The sequence below is a fragment of the Limanda limanda genome, chromosome 6 (genome assembly GCF_963576545.1).
Source record: "Limanda limanda chromosome 6, fLimLim1.1, whole genome shotgun sequence".
NCBI classification, from domain to species: Eukaryota; Metazoa; Chordata; class Actinopteri; order Pleuronectiformes; family Pleuronectidae; genus Limanda; species Limanda limanda.
In genome coordinates, this window is record NC_083641.1 from 3,603,037 (window position 1) to 3,629,138 (window position 26,102).

Genomic DNA, 26,102 nt, shown 5'->3' on the forward strand with positions numbered 1-26,102 from the left:
AGACACACAGAGCGACAGAGACACTCTACCGGCGTGTGAAAAAATGTCTTTACCTGTGTGTGTGCGTTTGTTTGTTTGTTTGTGTGTGTGTGTGTGTGTGTGTGTGTGTGTGTGTGTGTGTGTGTGTGTGTGTGTGTGTGTGTGTGTGTGTGTGTGTTTATGTGTGTGTCGTTTGGATAGCTTCTGTCTCCAGGGGAAACCTGTCACCTGTTCCACATCCAGGTATGCTTGATTTATTAATATGTCGTTTGTTAATTTATTAATTATGTCTCATATTATAGTGTCTGTAGGCTCAGAGTCACAGGGAGTATGGGAAGTTTATATGACAGGAAAGTGTCGAAGCTCCTGCTCATAGAAAAAGAAATCTGCGGGAATGGAAACAGCTCCCTCAGAGCGCGCACGACACTGCTGTGCACGCGCGAACCTTTCGGAACCTGCCTCCCACGAGCATCTTCTGTTTTATTTTATTCTAATGGGTACTTATTACATTTGGGCCAATCACATTTTAACGCTTTATTCACCTACTTCAAAATGATGTAATCAAAGTGGGTTTTTTTCTATTTCTAAAAGGCTGTGGTAAGGCTATAGCAAACAAATAAACAAATCAATTACATTATTAATTCCAACTTTTATGGATGTCACTTTTGAAAATATCTTTATCTTTTAAAATGTTAGAATCTTTAAAACATCTTTGAATTTTATCCAGTAGCAGTAGCTATTAAAGCTTTGTTTAATAATACAAATTAAAGATACCATAAGATATAATCGCAGACCTGCAAAGTAAAACTGAATGAAGTAATTAGCATAACCCATTATCAATGATAGAAAAATAAATTATATTTAATAAGTCTCTTATGGGTAAATAAAAGAGGCCTGTGCCCAGGGTTTGTGCATATGAAGTTAAAATTATATATTTTTTCTGTAGCTTTATGTTGTCACATTATAAAATATCAACAAAGAACAATATGACTGTTGCTTATAAAATAAATGAGTTCATATAATGACACTGCTCAACAGATCTAGATAGAAACTCAGTTCACTTGTTTACTCACTTGTTAAAGTTACCGAAACTCTGTATCCATGCTTTTAAATAAGATAGACATTTTTGCAATGGATTAAATAAAGTAATTCTACAATTTTTTCAGTCATTCTTCCCCCCTAAATTAATTTAGTTTGAAATGCCTTATATTGCTTTTTTAGTGGGCATATACATAATTACATATAGGCCTGCTTTAAGATAATTACATATATTAATATTCTTTAAGGTCAAATCTGTGTTTTTCATTGTTGCATGACAAGTGTTGTTGTATGAAAGACTGCTGGTAACATGGATGCACTAGGACCCGGAGCAGAACCAAATTAAGGACAGCCAGCACATAAGAGGCTTAGTGCATCTAATCTATTCTCCACACACACACACACACAGACGCACACACACACACACACACACACACAGACGCACACACACACACACACACACACACACACACACACACACACACACACACACACAGACACACACGCACACACACAGCATTTCATAAACATCCTATTTTGAAACAAGCACGCATACACGTCCCACAGGCAAACACAGCCATTGTATTTTCATTTAGTTTTCATTTTCTCCAAACTCTTTTATTCCCCTTGTTGACCTGAACTTCCATCCCACTTAGTTGGAGAACATTGGCCCATATGCTCCACTATTTCCCCTGATGAGTTCTCTCAGCAAACACACATGCACGCATCCATCATTGAAGGCCGAGCAAGAACTCATCCATTCCTTGTGGTAAAAAGGGAAAAAAATATTCAGCCACACAATCGTGCTCATCCATTTGCTCATCAATGTATACACACATGTCTCTGTGTGATACTGAAAGTTTCATCAGCCTTTTTTCACAACAGACAATATTGAAAATGGATTTTACATTAAATTCAAAAATGTGGTCTGGGCCCATTATTGTTCATCATTCTGAGAAATTGTCTTGGGCCCTTTGTATTATTGGATATCACAGGTTGTGATTTTTTTCCTTTCTATTTTCTATACAAAATTAAATTAAATTGAGAGTAGAATTACTCCAAAATCAAATGTGCGTTTGTTCCCAATCCATTGTTACTGTGTGTGATGATGCTGAACAAACCCTGTGTTCATGTCTCCATTGTTGAGTGATGTATCCCAAAATACCCCAAAAACAAACAAACACATACACACACACGCACACACTTTCCCAGCTGTTAAGTACCTCTAACATCAAATTGTTCGATACGCACAGTTTATTTTTGTATGTCTGTGTGTGCACACTGGGTGCTTATAGTGTGTATGTGTTTGTGTGAGTGTGTGTGTGAGTGACAGTACACACTCACACTCACACACACACACGCACAGAGTTCAGCCGATTTATCATAATATGCTTTATCTGAAAAGTAAGTATCTTACCTCGGGATAAAGGGAGGAAAGAGGGGTTTGTGGCCAGATTGACAGACGAAGGGTTGATGGAGAGAACCGAGCGCTCGCTGCACAGGGACAGGGAGCAGGACCTTCCATTCTGTGGCTGGATCGATGGTTATTGATAAGGTAACTGGGCATTATGGGGATCTGGAAGCGGCGGCGTTGATAGAAGGCCACAGTGGTGAGTGTATGAGAGGCTGCAGTGAGAGATGGACAGACTGAGAGGAAAGTATGTGGTGCTTAACTGGTGGAGGTGGAAACTGTAACTGGAGGAAACTGGGTGGAAGGTTACTGGGGTGGGCTGAAAGGAAGGAAGGAAGGAAGGAAGGAAGGAAGGAAGGAAGGAAGGAAGGAAGGAAGGAAGGAAGGAAGGAAGGAAGGAAGGAAGGAAGGAAGGAAGGAAGGAAGGAAGGAAGGAAGGAAGGAAGGAAGGAAGGAAGGAAGGAAGGAAGGAAGGAAGAGTGGACGAGTGCGATGATAAAACAGGGCAGAAATGCGTGGAAGGAGAGAGAGAGGGCCAGATGGGGAAGGGGGGCTATGGGAGGGGCACTGGGACAGAGGTAGTCTGAGCTTTCTGCAAATGTTAAAGTGCTGAGTGTCTTATTTTTACATTTAAAATTAGTCAGGGTGGCTCGAATGTAAGATTTTAATGTACTTTTATTATCTTCAGCTATAAATGATGGTTTTCTTGTGTGTGTGTGTCTGTGTGTGTGTGTGTGTGTTTACGGGTGTGTGTGTGCATGCGTGTTTGCCTGTGTGTGTGTTTGTATTGAGGTCAGTGTGTGTTGCTCATTAAAATGATGTGAGGATTACTCTGCGTGAGTCCAGGCCATGCAGACCATGTGTCTCTCTGCACAGCACTCAGCACTTTTCCATCCACAGTAACGCACCGGGCCCTATGAAGGTCCAATGCTGCACATTAACAGGTTACATGAACTGACCCTGCTGCTGGACCGCAATTACAGGCCATTAACGTACAGTATGTGGAAGTGTAGAAATGTGCAGGAGCATGTGTTTGGTAGGATTTGTGTTTGATAAACTTATATAATGATGTACTACATTACTGCATAAGAACCACAAACCACAAACCACACACACACACACACACACACACACACACACACACACACACACACACACACACACACACACACACACACACACACACACAAATGAAAAACCAACTAACAAATTGAGTTGTTTTCTACACTTTATAAAAAGCTTAATTACATTAATAACATTGATTCATATTGTTTAAAATTGTCAGACATTAGATATACAAATGTTATAATATTATATTTCATGATAAATATGTTTCATATGCACCAAAAGCAGTGGCCTGGATTTGCAGGTTACTTTAAATTTTCTACCAGGTTTTCATACTGACTATAAGAGTTAGTTGTATGACAATGTCTTTGTAATTAGGTAGTTCTCATGCTTAAATAATTCTCCTAAATGTTACTATAAGTAAAGTCATATTTCTAACATTTATTCTTTAAGCATCATTTTAAAAGAAATAAAACTAAATTTGATGAACTCAGATTGAAGACGTGTCAGGTCTGCAGCAGGAGAATGCAACCGCACGCATCTTTGTGATGAATGAGAAAGCCAACCACTTACAATGGTTCCAACGCTTAAAGGCCCGATTTCAAACCTGTCTCCCAGGAGGGCAGAATAATGAATGAAGTGATTATGTAAGACAACTCATGTTCTACAGATAGAACATGTGTCTTTGTTGTCTCTCTTCTTGTTGGGAATTGCACAGCACCTGTAAAATAACTACAAGTAATGCTAGTTCAACTTTATCTGTAAAGCACTTTTCTCAACATTGTGCCAAAGTGCTTTACAATGGAGAAATAATTTGGACGTGAAAGAGGCGTGTGCATCAGTTTAAACATGAGTTCATCTGAAAAAAATGTCTGGCCAGCATCTCGATCAATTTCACAGACCGCTGCCCCCCTGCTGTGTGCATGTGTGTGTCCTGCTGTCTTCTGAGGGTAGACAGACCTCTAATCCACTGCAGACAGCAGCAGGTGGGGTCTGCATGCTGTGTGTGTGTGTGTGTGTGTCTGTGTTACAGTAACTGTCATCATTTACCCCCCTCATTGACCACTGTCTGGGGCTTTAGCAGGTTAACACCTGTTCTCGCCCTCATACTCATACACTTGTTACAAGATGAACAAGTGCAGTATTTGCGTGTCCAGAATTTTTTTTTAACTACTTATATAATAAGAATATAATTATAAATCTAACATACCCCAAAAGTAATTTGGTGCACAATGTCTCCATGAATAGAAAAACAAAAAGAGAAATATATGTACATGTTTGAAACTATAATTTATGAGACAATTTCGTTACAGTCACCCATTACATACAACAACTGATTTTTAAATATTAGTAAAAACATCAGTAAAAATTTGTTTTTAAGAGAAAATTTTAATTAATTATTCTTTTAATTTGTTACATAGCATGTATGTAATTTGTATTTACTAGAATAAATACAATAGTAAAAACAACAATAATAATAATGACAACAATCACACCAACATATTAAGAATAATAGGAATTCTAATATCTTATATAGTTATTATTATTGTTATTATTAATATTATTAGTATTGTTAGTTGATTAATCAGGCAGCCAGGTGTATGGCTAAGGAGCAATACACACCATGCATCAATGCACATATCAGCTTAGTTTTAACAAGTTGAAGAATGTGTGTGTGTGTGTGTGTGTGTGTGTGTGTGTGTGTGTGTGTGTGTGTGTGTGTGTGTGTGTGTGTTTCTCCTCCTCTGGGCATGTGCTCTAGCAGCCTACGCATGGTGATGTGCTTGTGTGGAAGGGCATAACTGGTTCGGGTGGAGGTGGGTGGGCTGAGATTGAGTGTGTGTGTGTGTGTGTGTGTGTGTGTGTGTGTGTGTGTGTGTGTGTGTGTGTGTGTGTGTGTGTGTGTGCGCGTGTGTGTGTGTGTGTGCGTATAGCGTGATACAGTAGCCTGCACCCTGCACCACCTGCACCCCCACCACCCCATATGGCAGCAGACAGCAGTAGTAATCATGGAAGTGGAGCAACAGGCCCTGAGCCTCGCTTATCCTCGGCCACACTCTGACACGTGCCACACTGATGCACACACCCACCACACACAGACACACACATGGATACCGAAAACACACTTATAGGCATTAGTTTGCATACACTCACACACACAACAGACATACAACAGCAGCACACAAAACCATACACCAGTGCAGAATAGAATAGAGTTATGTATATTTTGTTTGGATTACTGTCTAAATGCCAGGTGTCTTAATAAAGAACGTGGGAATGACCCATTCTTAAGAACAGTGTCAACCATACGCACACATCTTGTGACTTGCAACCCGCAGCATGCAAGACCCATAATGCACCACCTCTCACTTTAGTTGCAGCATGATTTTTTTTAAGTTGCACACAATACCAAGCCTAATTGTAGTCTCACTTATGACTACAGTGTGCATTTTCATTAAGAAACCTGCAAACACACAAGTGCAACCTAATGACACAAAGTCACAGAGTGCTTTTTGTGCACAAAAAGCACAGTGCACGCACAGACTGTTGCTCGCACACTCACACATGCACTCTCTGCAACAGGTACACACGCGCAAAACCCTTTAACTGTGACGCAAAACGAGACAGGGCTACAATGGTTCCCTTATTGTTAATTGGCCGTTTAATCCCAAGGAATGCGTCTGATTAGTACCCGCGGTGGGTCAGGATCTTGCTCAACACTCTCCTTCACAATGGACAGGCTGTAACAGAGATCTGGGAGCGAGTACACACACACACAGCGGTGTTCACACACTCACACATTGACAAAAGGTGTGCACACAAACATTCGCAGGCCACAATGAAATACACAATCAAGCATAGTTATGTGTGTGTGTGTGCAGACACACGCGACCACAGTGGCCTCACATACCCTCTGCATTTGCATACACAATTGGCCCCACATACTCAGTGTAGATGATATAGTGAAATGCACATTATTTGATTTGAACCTTTTGAGAAGTTTAAAATCAAGATGATATGTCAAGACACCCGACACATACCCTGACAGTCTTTGTGTTGTTTTGTGGATCAGGAAAGGCAGAGGAGAGGGTTTCCATAATCAATATTGATAGATTGATAGCTCACAGGTTTGCTGATCAAATCAGAGAACCGACAGTTGTACTATTTAATTGGAACAACGGACTGCATGTTGCACAGCTTGGCCTTGGCATCATTACTTTTCAACCTTAGAGTTGAATTATTTAATGAATATCGATAAATATAATCACCTCCTCCACTTTGGAGCTTTTGCTCACAGTGCTTCCTTCAACTTTAAGAGTATATGTTGTGGTAAACAATGTAAATACATGGTAAAGTTTTATTGCATTGACATTTACAACACTGATTGGGAAACCACAGACTGGGGTGATTCCATTTAAATGACTGAAAATCTGTGCAAAGTTTCACTGTGGACGCTGGTGTGACTCAGCAATAAAGTTTGTTTTGATGCTTAGTGTCTGCAACAATGGACGACATGCATCACAGAGTTTATAGTGGCTCAGCCCATTTACAGCAGAGGGACATTTCTACTTGTTACTACAACAGGAAGCATATAAATGAACAAAAGACAGGGATGATGCAGCGGTCAGACAGGTTACATGACTGTAGATAGGTGGGGTCATAGTTCACAAGGGTCTACGTATGTGTGTGTGTGTTTGAGTGCATGTGTGTGTGTGTGTTCTGTAGGAGGTCCAGGCTGGCTGCATCACTGCTGACACACTGCTGCTGGTAAATCCAGCTTAGTGTGTCTAAAACAGGCCTGCAAAATCTGCCACAGGGCCCCTAATGCTAGGTCCGCTGTCACCCTCAATCACTCACACACACCTAATCCCCAGGCCGTGACCCAACACGTACACACACACACACACACATATACACGTACACGTACACACACACACACATACAAACACACACACACACACGCACACACACAAAGGGCCCTGGCTTGCCGATGCACTTGGCCCATTCAGCTAGGCAGGCAGTCCCAGTACCAGGAGACACCAGCCACCGGGTCAACTATTCATATCAGGGGAGGGAGGGGGGAGGGAGGGAGGGGGTGATTGGGGAGAGGAAGGAGACTGTGGAGTGTAGTTGTGCCATGTGAGGAGTTTGGGTGGGGAGGTGCTGAGCAGGTGCAGGTACAGGTCAGGGTCAGGTAAACGCAGATCATGATTTGGGGATTGACAACAGGGTGGGAGACAAAAAGTGGTATGAATGGAGGGGTGAGGCGGGGGAGGTAAAGCCATGGGGGAGATGAAATTGGTGGTGGTTGATTAGATTCACCGAGCATAGATTCGATTTTGAATTTAAGAACTTGTTTGCAAATTAAAAACTTACTCACAGTATTTCAATATTTATCAGTTCTGAATTAGGGCTGGACAACATGGTCAAAAGTTATATCGAGATGAAAATGTAAATATCAGTTGTTATTAATAATTATAACAATTAATGTCAGATTAAAATTTTTTGTTACATTTAAATAAACAATTCTGCTTTTAAGTGACAGTTATGGTTTTAAACTCGTCTTTATGAGCACAGAATGACAATCAGTTGAAGAACAGCAAAAAATTTACAAATATGAGGGAGATCAATTATGTGTTATACTTCCTCACTGTGTTCACACAATGGATACGTGCTATATCTATTATATTATTTGACATTTGTTGTATTGATGAAAATTATATTTATTGATATTGTTTTCCCAGTCCCAGTTTATTATGTCCAGCTAAAAGTAACAGTTTTATTTTTGGGAATAGTTAAATCAACATAAAGATAAGTACGAAATATGGTTTGAAATTATCAGGGACTACTGTCTATTACTTGTAAAGATGCATGGTGTAAGATGAAAGTAGTTCTAATAGGTTAGTGCTATTATATAGTTAATGGTATATATTACTATTTTCTGCTACAGATACTTGGCAGCTCATGAATTCAATAAATGTCTGTGGTGAATGTCAGCCCCATGTAAAGCATGTGCAGAGGCCTTCTTCACCACAGGTCATATCTTGATGTATCACTAAATGGACAATGACGTCTGTGACGGGCTCACTGGGACACGTGGACTGAACACAGCCATTGTAAACGTCACTAGAAAGAAACATTTCCGACTGTGACAGGTCAAAATGTCTGCTGTGAAAAAGCAAAGCAGAAGCCAGCTGGTGAAAACAATTTCCACATGAACAAGCTGCACTTCTCCAGCTACATGTCTGAGTGCGGACAACATCACACACAGCGCTCTGACCGGCGGTTTGATCCCCGTGACAACATGGTGACATGGTGTACCGATTGCTGCACGGCCCCTGTCAACAACTGGACGACTGCAGTGTGATGTCTCGCTGACCTCTGCGTCTATCCTCCATGTTTTCTCTGCTCCTGTGCAAAGTGCATGACTGATGGTCCTTACAGAGGCTCTTCTTCTCTCCCCTGCAGGTCATCCTGTGTCTGCAGCACCACACAGGACGGTGAAGACACAACCATGGCACACCTCCAGTTGCACGTCAACGTCTCTCTGGATTTCCTCCACTGTTTGCAAAAGGCCAGTTAACATCTGACCATATCCTGTTGTTTCTGTGGGTGCACGTACTTGACTCTCCTGGCTTTAAGCTGCACTTACAACCTTTCTTCACCTCAATGCTCAGGCCAGCGAGGTAAAGTGGACAAGAGACAAAGAATTAAGTTAAGAGGCGTATCAATGTGCCTCAGGGCCGTCTTTCTCTAGTAGCTTTAAGGAGACTAGCAGGGCTTTTTGCTGCTCTTGCTGAGAGTCACTGACACCGGCCACTAAACCTAAATCCTAATTGTGTGTGCCAACACACTGAGGATCCACTATTCAACCTCCTCTAAGTATCAGACGTCTGTATTTGTGATCCATCAGGATACTTGTTTTATTTACACATTTTTTTATTTTAAACTTTTTGAAGTTTAAAATAAAAAGTTTTATTTGTCATATGTTAACACAGGGTCAGTGGTAAAATGAAACGTGTTGAGAGAAGGACGCTCAGCAATGCATTAAGTCAATGTCATAGAGAATATAATTTAAAACAAGATCATTTAAAATAAAGTAAAAAATCTCAATATAAAAAATCTAATTCAATTCTACATTAGAAAGAGGAGACGTTATAATACACAATCTATAATGAGCAGCGATTTTTCTTCAGCGAGACTGGACGATACAGTGGCTCACTATTATAGTTATAATATGGACTGGCCAGGATGGGACAAGATGTTAAGTGTATGCAAACTTCAGTAGATTGATGTGATGCAAACAGTATTTGCCTTGCAGGTAAGTCAGAATGAAAACACTAAGCTTCTTAAATTATTAAATTTATCAGTATGATGTATAACAGCTTCATTTTATGTAGTTTTGATCCTAAGAAGCAATAGGATTCATGTGCATTTTATTCCCACAGTGTGCTTTAAATTAAATAAAAGTTGACTCACATTGTTGTTCTCCGTCATTATTTCTATGTAGATGTGTGTGCATGTGTGTGTGTGTTCGTGTGTGTGCCTTCAGACTGCTCGCAACATCCATTAATTGAAATAGACAGACATCCGCATCCTCAGATCAGTGGTGGGTCACCGTGGTCCGTCACCGTGGTGGAAACTCAGTGACGGACACGCACACAGGCACACATAACAAGATGTCATGCCAAGATCGGCTGTCTGAGACACACACACACACACACACACAAACACACACACACACGAGGCAGTCTCTGGGAGACTTGGAAGTTTAGCTGTTAACACAAGTCAAAATAGTCTTCCGTAAATAGCATAGTACACGGAGAAACTGTGAATTCTGTTATGGAATACTGAGAGGGAATTATAGGCAGAGACAACAGTGCCCCCTAGAGGTCACATGAAGCTACTTGGAGCAACATACATCTAACTGGACAAAAACTGCAAGGTGCCACATGTATTGCAGCAAAAAAAAACTATTACCTCTGCTAGAATAAACACATCCACATTATGTCCCTCTCCTCTTGTGAAGATATTCTTCAATTGTCTTAATATGAAATCCACTGGACCTGATTCATGTCCATGTACACGTGTCCACACGTACATGATCGAAGTGGAACAATTTGTAGATTCAGAGCTGGAACAGAGCTGCTACAAGCTTATCAACTGACTTCAGGTAATGGTTCACTGATGCCACCTTCTGGTCAACAAGGGGAGTGTTGTTAATCTGGACACATTTGGTGAATTAGTTAAGTATCTCACATATTCACAAAAAGATTACAATTTTAACAAAACAGTACAATATTTCAAAGTGCCTTTTCTGTTGTAGTTTAGTTTGACAGTAGAATTTTTAAAGGGTTTGAAATATAATTTTTATTGCATCTTTACAATGGTTGGTGTTAGAAACATACTGTGTTAAATTAAGCTGTATGACAAAAAAGTCTGTTCACATCCAAGAAAAAGCTAAATCTGTAAAAAGAGTTTAATGAGCCGGATCAGAATTTAAACGTCATGTTTGGACATTGAAATAAATCCCAGAGGAAATGTTTGGTAAGTTGCTGTGAAGCCAACCAGCTTCAGTTTCTTCATGGTTGAACTTCCTGCTCTGTTGCTAGGTCAAACACAGTGACAATGAAATATGATGATTCGTGGTCTGCTGCGTGTTAACGGCAACTTTACTCGCGTTCTGCTATGGCGGCCAGGTGGGCTTCTATCTCTGCCTCCGACAGCATCCTGCAGGAAGGAGGGGTGGAGGAGAAAAGTGAAAATGGGAATTAGAGGCAGAGGCAGAGGGAAAAAGAAAATGTAAGAAGTGAACAGATGAGACCGAAAATGCAAGTTAGACATGGCAGAGTTAACTACTCCAAACATAAATGAATACATTAATCACATGAACATTCAGATCGATTCAAAAGTCAATTCACTGAGGTTAGGATTCTGTGTAAGAAGGAGCTTCATTTTGGGAAAAAATTTAATATCAGAGTATCAATATGAAATGAAAGCTCAACATTACACCCATGAAGTGCAGAGCAGTAGTTGTCTCTTGTTGGGTCAGTATCTGTCTTTCCTTCCCAGTACACTGTTTACAGTCTGACGAGTTTCTTTTAGCTCTTGACTCAAATCTTTCTCATCACAAAACACAAACAGTGACTGTTATTGTAGATGTTTTAGGGTCCAGACGACATTTTGGCTCAATGAATGGTTAAGGGACATAATAAATTTCTGATCTGCTGCGTCATGATCCATCCAGATGCCTCAGGTCTGCTTTCTGTCCACAGAGTCAAAACTAGACATGAAGTTGCAGCATTCAGTTTTTATGCTGCACATAAACTTTCCTGTTTGACTCTGCCTTTCATCAAGTCTTACACTGTACTGTTACTTTCACTCTTTTTATTTATTTTAAATGTAATTATTTGTATTGTCTATGAAACTCCTTTAGTTTATTTTAGATGCCTATTTTTGTTTTGTTTTACTTTAACAATTAATCATGAGGCCTTAAGAATTGTATGTAAAGCACTTGTTGCCTTGTTGTTGAAAATGTGCTCTACAAATAAACTTCAAAAGCTGATAGCCGATGCATTTCAGTCCATATGTCGCATCTCTGTTGCTCTCCACACAGACTGTTTACCCGTGGTCATCGGTCAAGCTACACACAAAAACCAGACATCTTCCAGTCCAGCATTTCCACAAGCAGAATCTGTTTATAGAGATGAAGTGATGAGTGACTCCACTCACATGAACTTAGGCTTGTCTTTGCTGACCACACCAATCTCCAGTTCACTGGCCTTGAAGTCCATGGACAGGACAGAGGACAGACACGATATAGCCAACTGTAAAGACACAGGGGAAGGTAAAGTGTGTGTGATTAGTAGCTTATATACACACACAATACATTTTCTCTGTCTTGTCTTTTCTCTGCACCTCCACTGTCCTGTCGTGGGTCAGTTCAGGCTTTTTCTTTAGTTTCTTCTCCAGGTAAGTGTTGGCCTCCGTCTGCTTGGCCCCGACTGCTGTGGCTCTGAAGCCGGAGTAGTAACCTGCAGGGTCACACTTAAACAGGACAGGTCCCTTCTGTGGGTCCACAGCCACCATCAGCATACCTGAGACACACAGGAACATATGAGAGGAACATATGGTCCATTGAGGAAAGAAAACAACGCAGATATATTGGCTGATATGAAACATGTTTTTACAGTTTAACTATAAGCTTTGTTATAAATAACTATAGACACAAAATCTGCAAAATAAAAGTTCTCATATCGGGCACATATCTGCATTCTGAAAAACACATAAACCGACACAGATTTGTCTGTGAAAGGCTCATATCGAATCTGAACAATCAGCAAACAATACAGGTTTTGGAGTAAGATCATCAATGGCAAGGAATATCGCACAAAAAAGAAAAGCAAAGTCGACGTCGGGATTAACCATCATCAATCTTCTGCTGAAGTACAGAAGTTGAGCAGTTTAACACTCACAGCAGCCCAGAGGTCTCATCTCAGCATTTTGTGTGTAGACCTGGGAGATTTCAGCCAACCTTCGACACAACACGTCTGTGGGGATGTCATAACCAAACTTATATTTCCACTCTCCTGCCTCCATCCGTCCCCGGTGAACCTGAGAACGACTGTCCCCTGCACAAGACACAGGAGGTGGGATCATTACACACGGCATGTAATACCTTTGATAAAAATCAAATCTATATTATCCTTTAGATTTCAGGGTAATTATAGTTAGAGAATAAGAAAATCCCCAAGACAAACAACAGATTTCTACAGCCTCATAAACACAATAATCAACCAGCCGGACTCTGTGGAAGATCTAATGGATTTATGGGGGGAAGAATTGTTATAATCTTGAGTAAGGGGAACAAAAAAACCCTTGGCTTTCCATCGGGAACTGAAACAAATTCATATAAACCCCTGTCACATTGGTTCATGAATGTTCTATCAAAGTTTGACAGTGACATGTGCAGGGTGTGTGGTGTTTGTGCTGAATACACACCAGCGTTTCCAGTCATCAAACAGCCGATGCGAGGGGTTAATTTGAACATGTTGGTCACGGTGGATGAGTCCAGCAGCTTGTCCTGCAGGTGAGAAATGTCACAGAGTCACATTCACCTTGTAAAATTATGTTGCACTAACTAACTAACATAATAGTATTTGTCAACGTCTTGCTTCATCTTTGCGTTACAATGAATAAATCACTTCAAAAACAGAAGGAAATAATCAGGGTCAACACTCAGGCTTACTGACGTCCATGATTAGTGAGATCAGACAGTGACATCGAGACGCGATGACTAAATTTTTTTATTTTATCCTCAATTAAAGTTTGCAAAAATGTAATTGTAAATGGAAAATTCAAGTCTTATCAACCACTGCACCTACATTCACCCGTTCCCACACAGGTTCATACAGCGCGACTATATGCACTACTTTCTCTATCACGCCATCCACACACAGTTGAGACTGCCGTCGGGGGGGAACTTGGGGTTGAGTATCTTGCCCAAGGGCACTTCGGGAATGCAGCTGGGGGAGTCAGGGTTCGAGCCACCGGCCTTTGGCAAACATGCAGAGCTCTAGGAAAGTAAGTAATCTGGATGTCAACCTAAAGTGGCCCATGTGGTAAATGGTATTAATGGTCCAATTAGCATAAAACTAATTTGGGCCTTCGGTACATTCATGTGGTGCTGCTACGGCTTCTTTGTGGCCCAGATCTGGCAAACAGCGGACCGCCCAGGTTCCATCGGTCCTGGATGTGGGATGCGGGCCAGATCTCTATTCTGTCTCTGGCATGGTGATGTGACTCTTTGCAGCATTACAGCAGTGTCTTGTTCATATATTTGTTTGTCAGGTCATCACAACGCTGGAGTCATGACTCTGTCAGGCTTCACTGTTTCGCTTCACCTCTGATCATCAGCATCCAAATGAATGTCTGTGTGTGTGTATTGCCTTACAGGTATTTTCTTCTGTGTAATCAGCACCACGGTGTCTATCCCACGGATCCCCACTGATGTCAGGCCGCTCTGAGAGATGGCTTTGAAGGCATATTCTGCAGGAAAAGCAAATGTAACAATGAGACAGAAGAGAAGAGAATAAACTTCATGTCATGGTATATAAATCATTCTCTCTTTCTTTCTCTGCCAGAACAGAGCTCAGTCAATCTAACTTTGACTTTCATTAACCAATTGGAATAAGCTGCAAGACTCACTGAACTTAGAATCCTCACCCTGTCGATGCATGTTTCATCTGGATCTAGTGAATTTAAATGTGTTTCATGAATTACTGTAATTGTAAAATTACTGTGTTTTAATTGACCAGCACTCTGTGGTTTTAAGAGATATTGGATCTCAATGTGACCTTCCTGGTTAATAAAAAGAGGAATACAAAAACTAGCAAAAATATGAGTACTATGAAGGAAATGGTAATAAGCTAAGCTGTGTATGTAAACTGACAGAAGGTATGTAACACACTAAAGGATGTGGCACTGTTAACGAGTCAACACAGCACTTGTGAGTTGTGGAGTGAAATTTAAGGTTTGCCTGTGAGGACAGATCTTATTTTAACATCTGATCAGCCACATCATGAGAAGTGTGTGGATCTGTGTGAATGAGCAGTAACAGTGTAAAGCAGTGGAGCAGCAGCAGTAGTGAGCAGTAAACCTGCTCCGGGCCTGGACGGACGGACTCGTGGTTCTTACCCACTTGGTAGAGGCGGCCCTCCGGGGAGAAGATGGTGATGTGTCGGTCGAATCCTGCGTTTGAACCGCGCGACATTGTTTCCAACCGTGACCTCGGGTGAACTTCACAGCAGCTCCTCAAGTGTCTTCACATCCAGTGCAGTGGTCGATGATCCTCTCTTCTTCTTCACCCAGAGTTAGATGAGAGGACACAGTGTGTGTTAGCAGCAGTGAACTATCAGCAGGAGAATGGAGCCGTTTCCTCACAGATTCTCTTACTTTCTCTTTCACTTGTTATTCCCTCTGTGCGCGCGCGCGCGTGTGTGTGTGAGTGTGTGTGTATTTGTGTGTTCCTGTACCTTTGTGAGGACCATTTTAAGCATAGACCACACAGAGTGGGGACATTTTTGCAAAGTGAGGACATTTTGACCTGTCCTCACTTTTTCAACGGGCAGGGTTAAGGCTTGGTTTTAGGGTTAGAATGAGGTTTAGGTTAGGGTTAGGCTTTTATTTCAGATGGTTAAGGTTAGGGTAAGGGGCTAGGGAATGTGTCAACGAGTGTCCTCACTAAGATAGAAGTACACACGTGTGTGTGTCTGTGTGTGTGTTTGTCTCCCTCTCCTGTTGAAGTAACAGCAATAAGGAAGTCAAGTGACTCTTCCAGTTAAACTGGCCCTCTCTCTTTCCACGACGAATACTGTCACACACCTGAGGCAGGTCTGCTTCTTCTTCTTCTTATATCTTCATATCAAACACACTGGGACTGGACTGGAGGGGGTGTGAGCTCAGTCTGAGGGGGGGGGGGAGGGAGGGTCTGTGTCTCTGCTGTCATTTGGCCCCTCACTCACTCTCTCAGCCTCATGTCAGGCCGCAGGGTGGGCTTCTGTCTCAGTGACAAGAAACGGAGGAGGATTAACCTGAATGCATTTAGAGATTTCTGTGGGTAAGTTGATTTCCATTCATTTTGGCTTATTTTGTGTGTGTGTGTGTGTGTGTGTGTGTGTGTGTGTGTGTGTGTGTGTGTGTGTGTGCGTGCGTGTGTGTGTGTGTGTCAGTGTGTTTCTCTGTGTGTCTGTGTGTGTAATAGGGAGTCCCTCTGATACCAATTGGCTGATATACATATTTTTTTTAATGGCACTGATTCCTAAAATGTTGTTATCAAACCCTTATGACGAAGAAATTATTACAAATTACATTAAGCCCTGCTATGTTACAGTTTAAACATTTACCTTTTATAAATAAAATACAGACAAAACAGCAACACATATCAGCAAACATAAATGTTGATATTGGCAAATTCTTTACAGCTAACAGATATATTGTTTGAGGTCTATATATAAAAATCTGTAGATTGATAGATATAGAAATAAATGTTGCTAATGATCAATTGTTCAGTTTAATCATAAACGTTATTATAAATAGATTAAAAGCAACAACATATACCTGTATATAGAACTTAAACATAACATGTAAACATAAATGCACCTTAAAAATGCCAGAGAAAGAATATCAAGTACAACAATTTTCTTAGTTTTGGAATGTTTGAGAATAACATTTGTAAGGACAGTCAAAGATCTACTGTAGACATTCTTTATGTTAGCAGTAACATATATAAATAATAAAAGGATTTAATATTGCATGAGAAGCATTGCTTGTGTTGTTAACCCTGTGTAAACATCACCATTCAAAGTATAAAAGATTTTTTTATTTTTTCCCTGCAGGGTCCATGGAGTGGAAGTGGTGGAGGTGAGTGCTTTTTAAGATTCACGAAGGTTTATCGTCATTCCAAAACATGAGGTCCATGAGAAGGAACAAAGCTAAGTACTGAGCAATGAGATAGAACACCAGAATCATAAAAACTCAGCTGAAGCAGCAACTAAATACAATGAAATAAAGCAATAGAATCTCAAACTCAACAATGATAAAAACAAATTAAAAACTGCATACGAATATCGATAAAAATCTAAGTTTGCGAGTCATATATGAAATCATTCTGAATATGTGTGTGTATGTGTGTGTCTGTGTGTTTAAGATAATAATTCTGAATGCATATAAAAGGTATTTGAACACTTGCCATAACACACACATAGCCGGAAAAACATAGGTTAGAGAAGAAATAGTGGAAATAGTTAGAAAAAGCATCCACAGAGAAACACACACACAAGTGTCATACACAGACGTCAACAACTTTACTAATCCATGTCACAGCCACCTGCCTGCGCCTCTTACGTTTGGCTTGTAGCAAACCCTCAACAATGGCTGTCTGTTTGTACCTACTCAGTAAAGTTACCCTTGTAGAGAAGACACACCGCCTCAATCCGCCTCTATAGCACATTCAACACTGTTGATTCATGACATCACAGATACATGCTGGTACTGAGGTGTTGATGTGTACTTTTCTAGGTCAGAGATAAAAACTGAGAACCCTGTCCATCGCTCAGCAGCATCAGTGAGGGTCTGTGTGACCAGACAGAAAGAGCACAAACACGTTACATTAAATATGTTGTGTGCCATGACTTATAGGTGCAGAGGGGCATTTTAGATTTACTCTATCATTTATAAAAATTCACAAATATGTAAGGGGAGATTAGAAGGTTCAGGACTTTTAAGTATGGAGCTCTAAATGGACTAAATAGGGTGTAAATGAGTGTTTCATCCGTGGCAGATTGACCTCACTCAGCCGCTGATACCCCAGGGACCCTTCAATGTCATCGTTCACAAGCTGTCTGATGTCATCGTGGAGGCGGAGCACGACAGCCGATCACAGCAGCTGCTCGCCAACTTCCAGGTAAGGCTGGAGAAGTAACTTCTGCTGGAGCTGTTCAGGGAGGATTGTTATTGCTGCTGCTGACCGGGTCCAGGCTGGATTACAGATTATATGTAATGTATGCCATGTAACTAAAGAAATAATCAGAGTCAAATTTTTTGGGACCAATAACAATATATGTGAGTAATAGGGAGACCCTCTGATACTACATATATCAGCGTTTTTTCTTTTTTTTAAAAAATTGAAAATGATTCCTAAGACCTCTTTATTAAACCCTTATGACAAAGAAATTACATTGAGCCGCGCAATGTGACAATTTAACCATAAACTTTATTAAAAGTAAATATAAATAAACATTTAAAAAACACGCCTGTAAAAAGAACTTGTGAATGATATAGAATTAACATATTTAAGGTATATCTTTTCTGCATTTTTCACTCAGTTGAATAAATGCTTACATATCAGCACATGTCAGCAAACATAAATGTCATACTGGCCAATTCTTATCAGCCAACCAGTTTGTGAAAAACAAATGTGTTCATAGATAGATCAAGAAATGGATAGTTTTAGCAGATGATCAGCAGTTCACATACTGTTTCATATTTTCATGCTGACAGTGGTTATGTTTTCTTTTGCATGACAGAGCTATGTGTCCACTCATCCTGGTACCGTCCTCCTGGACCCCCTGCCTGCGATGACCAAGCTCCTGGACAGATTTGTGTCTTACAGGATCATGAGCCAGTTGCACAACTCCCTCCGAGGTCAACTGTACCCTCTTGTCTAATTACTGTCCTTCACTGTCCTGTACAGATGTTAACACATGCCTTTCCTATGTATTTCTGTACAGACTGGCATATCTGCAGCCCTTCTTACCTAGAGGTCCCCAGTGCCGCTGACCTGTCGACCATCAAGCAGACCGTGATGTCTCAGGGCCTCAGCTTTCCCCTCAGTCAGTTCACTCTTCACTGTGGCCTTTTACTGTCTTAATAACTTTTTTGTTCCATAAATGACTCTGTAATTGGTAATAATATATATATAATTTGTGTTACATAGATTCATCCACGGCATATTAACCACTGAGGTCATAATGTCTATAAATTAAGCCTTAAAGTTAATCTGCTGCATTTAAAAACGACAGTAGTCAGATTTTTTGGGACTAGATTTGTGGTCAGTGGCGTGTTAACGTTGGAATGTGTTAAATGTTGTCATGTTTCTCCCTCTACTGAATTCAAAAAGTATAACAGATCCCTGAATAATTTCCTCTCTTTCTCTGTTGACTCCAGTCTGCAAAACCAGAGTGGCACATGGCTCACCATCCCATGAGGTAAAGGGTTTTATAATTTTTTAAATTTTATAACCTTTTAGTTTATTTTCTCTCAACATCTGTCCACCCTCTCTCTCTATGCAGATGTCTCTGATCTTCAGTGCCGGCAGTCTGGCTGATATCCATCCTCCCTGTGTGCTCCAGAGCTTCGTCAACCACGGAGCGGTTCTGCATAAGGTCTTCGTGGTGGGAGACAAACACTTCTGTGTAGAGAGACCCTCCCTCAAGAACTTCACCTCAGGTCCCTGTGGTCAGTGTGCACCTCACTAACACACACAGAAGCGTTTATTTCATTTCATTTCCTTTACTCTCGGCTCTGTACTTTCCTTATCTTTTTTTGCTTTGTCCTCACCTTCTTTCCTTTGCCCTCCTTCCCCTTCTCTTCCTTGTCCTTTGCTGCCATGTCCTGCTGTCTGGTCCTATCCTCTACTGGGTTTTCTTTGTTGACCAATGTCTGCATAAACTGTAGCTGTGGTTTCTCTCTGCTTCCAGACAGGAAAACCATCTTCTTCAACAGCCACCAGGTGTCCAAGCCAGAGTCCAGCTCTGATCTCACAGCGGTGAGTATTAGAAATCAGAACTCACAAACCACACAGGACTTATAGCAGACTGTTCTGAATTGTAACAAAGTACATTTACTTTATTGCTGTACTGAAATACATTTTTCATGTATATGTACTAAGTCGATCTTTGTTCAGGTCCAATATATATATCAGCAGATACCTATACGTTGAATTCCACAACATCTTTACAATGCAGTACCTGGCAATGATAGTATGACTGAGACTGAATTTTCCAAAAATAAACAATTATTGATATAGTAGTAGCATTAGGGAATAGGTTGCACTCTGCCTGTACAAATACTTTATGATTTTTTAAAGGCAAGTACTTCCTTTTACTGACTTAGAAAAGACACTGTGGTACTTTTACTGTTACTTGAGTACATTTTGTCTATTTGTTTTGTACTTTTAGTAGTAGAATGCTGGAGTATAGTCCCTCGACCAAATTTAACGAAATGCAGCTTGAAATGTATTTTTGTTTCTCTAAGCTGGACGTGCAGATGCCGTGCCTGCCCCCCCTCAGCTCCCAGGCCGTGGCCGCGCTGGTCAGAGAGCTCCAGGTTCAGCTGGGCATGGCCCTGTTCGGCGTGGACGTCATCATCAACATACACACACACACCCTGACTGTCATCGACATCAACATCTTCCCAGGTATACTGCAGCTGCACGGACACAGGCACACACGGACACGCTCATATTCTGACACCCTCTTCTCTCCACCAGGGTACGAGGGAGTGCCACAGTTTTACTCCTCCCTGCTCAGCCACATCAAGACAGTGTTAGACAAACAGACCTCCGCCAGCCCCCGGGCCAGCAGCTCTCCTCAGACAACACAGACTGCAGGTGGTCCGTCCGCCGGCCTTTAAGTCGCCTTGGGAGCAGATGTGACTGAGGATTGGCTTGGAACCAAATAAGCTGTTTCGAAGACTTTGCTTCATTATTTATTTACAATGTGTAACAGAGCTTGATTTGACTCTGTATCCCCTGTAAACAACAATAATGATTCCAGAGATTCAAGTCGATCAACCAAACTGACACTGACACATGCTGGTTTAAACCACTTTCTGTTTATTGATAGACAGTAAGCATAGAAGTAGATACAACAGGCACAAAATACAGCACTCTGATTGGCCAGTAATATTACAAATGGTGTTTTTGTTATAATACATTTTTTCCTGTCTCTAGAATTGTCCTCTATGCCCAGTATATATCAGACCCCACCCACATACATTTTTGATATCTCTCCTGCTTGTTTGTGAGATACATTTTTGTGGAAATACATTTAGCACTTCTCTATAAAAAGAAAACAGTACATTCATTTTTAATTTATTCTCATGTGAACAAAAATCTTGTCTCCTCTTTGGAATAGACAGCAGTGAGCTCAACAGTGCTGAATGATTATTGTTCCTTATTACTATGTGTTTACACAAGTTGGCCGGCAACTTTGCCAGCGTTTAAATACATAAATGTTTTTTAAATCTTGGCTGTGTAGAAAAAAAGAGAGAGTATATTTGCTAGATGAGAACTGCATGATGCACTTTGAGTACATATTTAAATACATGAATTATTTGAATAATTATTGCATTCACATGTGCTGTAGTCTACATTGTGTTATTGCAGTCAAGTGGGCCTCTAGTGGTAACCCTGTTCATCCTGCACCATGTGGATTTATACCCAGTGTCCTCTTGGGGGCGCCATTACTTCAGCTTTCTCATAACCTTGGCTTAAAAACCATAATATCTGCTATTTACACAATTGACATGACAATGAAGTAACACGACTGAGCGTTATTGTCGGTGTTGCTGTTACCAAAAGACGAAAAAATGGCTTAAGTGTTTCCCTCTCTTCCTTGGCTTCTCCTTGGCTTGTTAAGATAAGAGTGCAAAGCTGACTGAGAACCTGAGGTGACACTTTTAGACCTTGTAAGCTCTAAGTACATCACGTCCCGTCAACACACACTAACCCACACGCAGTACAAAATCTGACATATGTGTCTGCGTGCAGATTTCACAATCACTCTCCTCTGTGGTTTATTTGTGTCACCCTGGTTCATCACAAACAGTCTGGTTTTAACAGTGCATGAGCCAAATAAAACACAATCCTCCTTTTCTACTTTGTAACCAAAGAAATCAAGAGGAACTAATGACTTACTCCAGTGTAGAAATACCAATAATACATATCATTAACAGTCATAACAGCAGGAACAGCTATCACATTGATTATTGCACAAAATATATATTGAAATGCACATAGTACTTAGAGTAGGGAATCTGCTTATCCCACAAGAACACACCACTGAGGATGATACCTTCAGACGAGAGTAGCTCTGGCTGACGGTTGTTGTGACTCACATTTCAAAGATGATGGTGTGTGCATGGTTGGCAATTTGCTGTCAAAATGAACATTTGAATCAAAGTGCTGAATGCTTTGTGTCCACGGCGGTTTACAACTGAAGCGACATCACCTGTCTACTTCACAAACAGCATTTACAGGTACAGAGCCAGGGACACGAGTGACGGACACAACAAGCTTTCAGATCATCCAGAAGAGGAATCTCCTTCTCCTCAACACTCAGAAACATTCAAAAAAACAGACACGGCCTTTTCCAGGTCATCTAAAAGCAGGCATGAAACAACAGTGTGTACACTTTCCACCACTGTCCACTTACAGATTGACAACTGAAGATATTTCTCTGAGTGCTGAAGGGACTTGAAGGCTGTTCAACCGGAGAAATGTGTGAGGTGAATTTGTGATTGTGAATACAACAAAGGGTTTTGTCGGTCCAGTGTGTGTTTGTGTATGTGTGTGTATGTGTATGATTGAGTGATTGAGCATGTGACTTAGCCTCTGCGAAGCTCTCTCAGCTCTGCAGCCACTTTGCGCAGCTCGGCTTCAATCTCCAGCAGCTCCTGAAGCAAGAAAAACAAATAAATGCAATGTTAATATATAGTATGGGTACAAAGGAAATACTTACTGGGTACTTAGAAAAGTTGAGAGGGACACAGAAATAAAATACAATACTTAGAATAAAATACTTTAGGCAAGATTATGCAAAACCTGCAGGACAGATTACCATGAAACTTGGTGGAATGATTGGTATGGATCTGACAATAGCATTTTTCAACATTTTCAATTATTTCAAAAATATTTTTGGATCTTCATCTTTGGGGGGTAAAATGTGGTAAAATCGGGGTAAAAGTTGGTGCAAATAAAAGTCAGGATCTAGTGAATTTAAATGTGCTTTAATATGCACACTATTGGGAACTTGGTGGAGGTTTGTGCTCCATTGAGTGCTATTCTAGTGTTTTTGTAGTTTTTACTGTGGTAATAAACGATATTATATAAACTCCACCACAGTACTGAGACAGTTGTTATATAGGTTCCGGAGGATTTTTTTTAGACATTGACTCAGGTACGTTTTCAGTTTAGCTAAAGTGGTTCAGGAGATATCTTCAAGACAGGAACAACTGGTAAATATACATGTGAATGTACAACAAGATATGTGGAGTTCCCCAAGGCTCAGTCCTTGGTCATCTTCTATTAACTTCACCTGCTCTGTAAACATATCTAGGTTTGAAAAGGTAAAAAAACAGACTTACTTTACAGTCTGCACATCCTTTAACCTACCGTTTTACATAGCTCCAGACTCTTTTAAGGGAGCTTGACTGACAGGACATAAAAGCTGATCTACAGTTTTACTCAATTAATCTCTAATTTCCTGTTTCTCATCCCAGTATAAAACTAATTAAGTTTCAGTATATGTGCCCAGTTAGTATTTAATTAGTCTTTGGGCTGTAATATTCAATGTGACCAAACCCATGCAAGCATTTCAATATGTTTTGCACTTACCTCTCCTTCATCTTCTTCGGCTTCACCCTCTTCATCATCATCCTCCTCTTGCCCCTCCTCGTCCTCTCTGACATACTCATCCTCATCTTCCTCATCCTCCCCATTTTCCTCCTGTTCCTCCTCATCTTTGTACCTTTCCCTCTCAAACTGCCTTGTGGCCTCGTCACTGGCTTTCTCCATCACTCTCTTTTGCTGGGGCTCCTTCACCTCTGTTGCCACCTCCTCCTTGTTCTTCTTGACTTCATTCTCTGCTTTCTCATCAGACTCCTTTTCTCCTTCTCCCTCCTCCTTTTCGCTATTCTCCTCCACCAGTATGTCACCCACCCCTTCCTCTTTGGTCCCACCCTGCTTCTCCTGCTCCTCTTCCTCATTCACCCTCTTCATCTTCCTCATAAGTTCGTCCAGCTCCTCCTGCTTCTCCTTCATCTCCCTCTCCTGCTCTGGCTTGCTCTTGTTGTCCTGCTCTTTGAGAAGCACTTTGAGCTCCTTCTCCACCTTCTCCTTCTCCACCATCAGCTCCACCTCGTTCTTCTTCCTCTCCTCAACCCTCTTCTTTTCCAAGTCCTCCACCGTTTCTCCTTTACTTTCTTTTTCCTCCTCTTCCTTCTTGTCCTCCACCTCCTCCTTCTGGTCCGTTTCAGAACCTTTCTGTATCTCCCTCTCCTTCACAGACTCATATCGCTTCTTTTTCAGCTCTTTCAGCAGTTCTTTGAGCTCTTCATCATTACTCTCCTCCTTCACTTTCTTGGTTATCTCCTCAGCCAGCAGCTCCTCAAGCTCCTTGGCTCTCTCCTCTTCATCATCCCTCCCTGTGTCATCAATACGTGGCCTATCCATCATCTTCTCTTTGGTGTCATCTCCCTCGTCCTTGTAATTATTCTTTTCGCTGGTCTTTTTCACAAGGTTGGTCAGGTCTCTCTCCTCCTTCTTGTTCTCCTCCTCATCCCTCTGCTCAAAGTTGCTCTCATCGTCGGCCAAGTTGTCCTCATAACGCTCGTTCTCCCTCTCATCCTCATGCTCCCTTTCTCTCTCTGCAACATTCAGATTGCAATAGTCAGTGCTATGTTCGCTGTGGTGTTAAAATACAAGCTTGCTGTGGACATTACTACTATATCTCTCCCAAAAAAGGAAATAACAAGTCAGAGAGAGAGAGAGAGAGAGAGAGAGAGTGTGTGTGTGTGTGTGTGTGTGTGTGTGTGTGTGTGTGTGTGTGTGTGTCTGTGTGTGTCTGTGTGTGTGTGTGTGTACCATCATCAGCCAACTTCTGCAGCTCCCTGAGAAGACTCTGATGTCTTTGCACCTCGTCAAGTTCCTCTGCAGAGAATAACAACACATTAACACTCAGACACATTAACACACCAACACAATAAATGCTAGCTTTGGAAAATGCTAAATTATTTTGCATTAAAAAAAATGTGTTCACACACAATCACAAGATTGGAATGATTGGAATTTAAAAGATAAGGAGACACAATTATCTGGTGAGAGTTGAATTGCAGCAGTTCCATTTGTTATTTCATTATAAGTTAATCAATTAACAGTTAGTATGTAGAAAAGAAAATACTGCAGTAAACTTCCTGTCACTATTTCCCACTGCCCTATCTTGTCTTGCATCAATACCAACAGCCAAAAAGGCATTGTTTTTTATTAATAAATATATAAAACACAGGAGAAGCAGCAAATCTTCTAGTTTTATGATGATAATGTTTTTGCGGATGTAAAAAATTGATCGATAAATGGTAATTAAAATTGACTTTGTTTATATAGCGCTTGCCTAGTCTTATTGACCACTCGAAGCGCTTTAAAGTCACTATCATCCATTCACCCACTCATTCATACGGTGCTTCGAGACACAGCACTTTTTCTCTCACACCATTGGTGACAGGAGGAGCTGGGGATCGAACCACCAAATGTCTAGTTAGTGGACGACGCTCTCTACCGTGAGCCACCGCTGCTCAATTGTCAAAATTGTTAACACATACTTTTCTGTTGATGATTAAAGACGTCACCTGTGAGCTCTGGGCCACACGCGTGTTGTGACCCGTCCTCATTTAGAGTTTCCTGAATAATACACTCAACCTGGAGGAACAAGACACAAAACACACATAATTAGAGACCTAGTAATTAAAAGGTATATATGTACAATGTGCTGAATGATAGGGGGAATTAAAAAGAGTTATTTCTGACCTTTGCATCATTAAGGGGGGTGGTAGCTGGCCGGCTTCCCACTGAGACACAAAACAAGAGGGTAGACAGTCGTAAGAAATGTGTTTGTGAATACGAAAAAAACACTATTGCGTTTCAACACAAGCAAAGGCAGCACCAATCTATAACCAAAAATCACCACACTACTTAGCAGTCGCTTATCCTGCACGGGCGTGGGTGGAGCTGTTCTCTTATGAAGGTTAAGCACAGTTATCTTGGTAAAGCGAC

General features: G+C 41.0%; 2 protein-coding genes across 2 annotated transcripts; one reads left to right on the plus strand and one right to left on the minus strand.

The window, feature by feature from the left end:
• Nucleotides 1-10,838: 10,838 nt before the first annotated feature.
• On the minus strand, nt 10,839-15,465 carry LOC133003513 (proteasome subunit alpha type-6-like). Its single transcript, XM_061073268.1, has 7 exons — nt 15,191-15,465; nt 14,448-14,542; nt 13,496-13,577; nt 12,970-13,125; nt 12,413-12,591; nt 12,227-12,321; nt 10,839-11,224 (listed from the first exon to the last, which is right to left on the minus strand). Exons 1-7 carry the CDS (start codon nt 15,264-15,266, stop codon nt 11,167-11,169), a joined length of 741 nt encoding a protein of 246 aa, XP_060929251.1. The 5' UTR covers nt 15,267-15,465; the 3' UTR covers nt 10,839-11,166.
• A 564-nt stretch (nt 15,466-16,029) lies between these two features.
• On the plus strand, nt 16,030-20,686 carry LOC133003630 (inositol-tetrakisphosphate 1-kinase-like). The gene is made up of 10 exons (XM_061073416.1): nt 16,030-16,112; nt 16,891-16,915; nt 17,835-17,957; nt 18,580-18,697; nt 18,784-18,885; nt 19,220-19,260; nt 19,345-19,510; nt 19,753-19,820; nt 20,309-20,471; nt 20,544-20,686. Exons 1-10 carry the CDS (start codon nt 16,030-16,032, stop codon nt 20,684-20,686), a joined length of 1,032 nt encoding a protein of 343 aa, XP_060929399.1.
• The last annotated feature ends 5,416 nt before the right edge of the window (nt 20,687-26,102 follow it).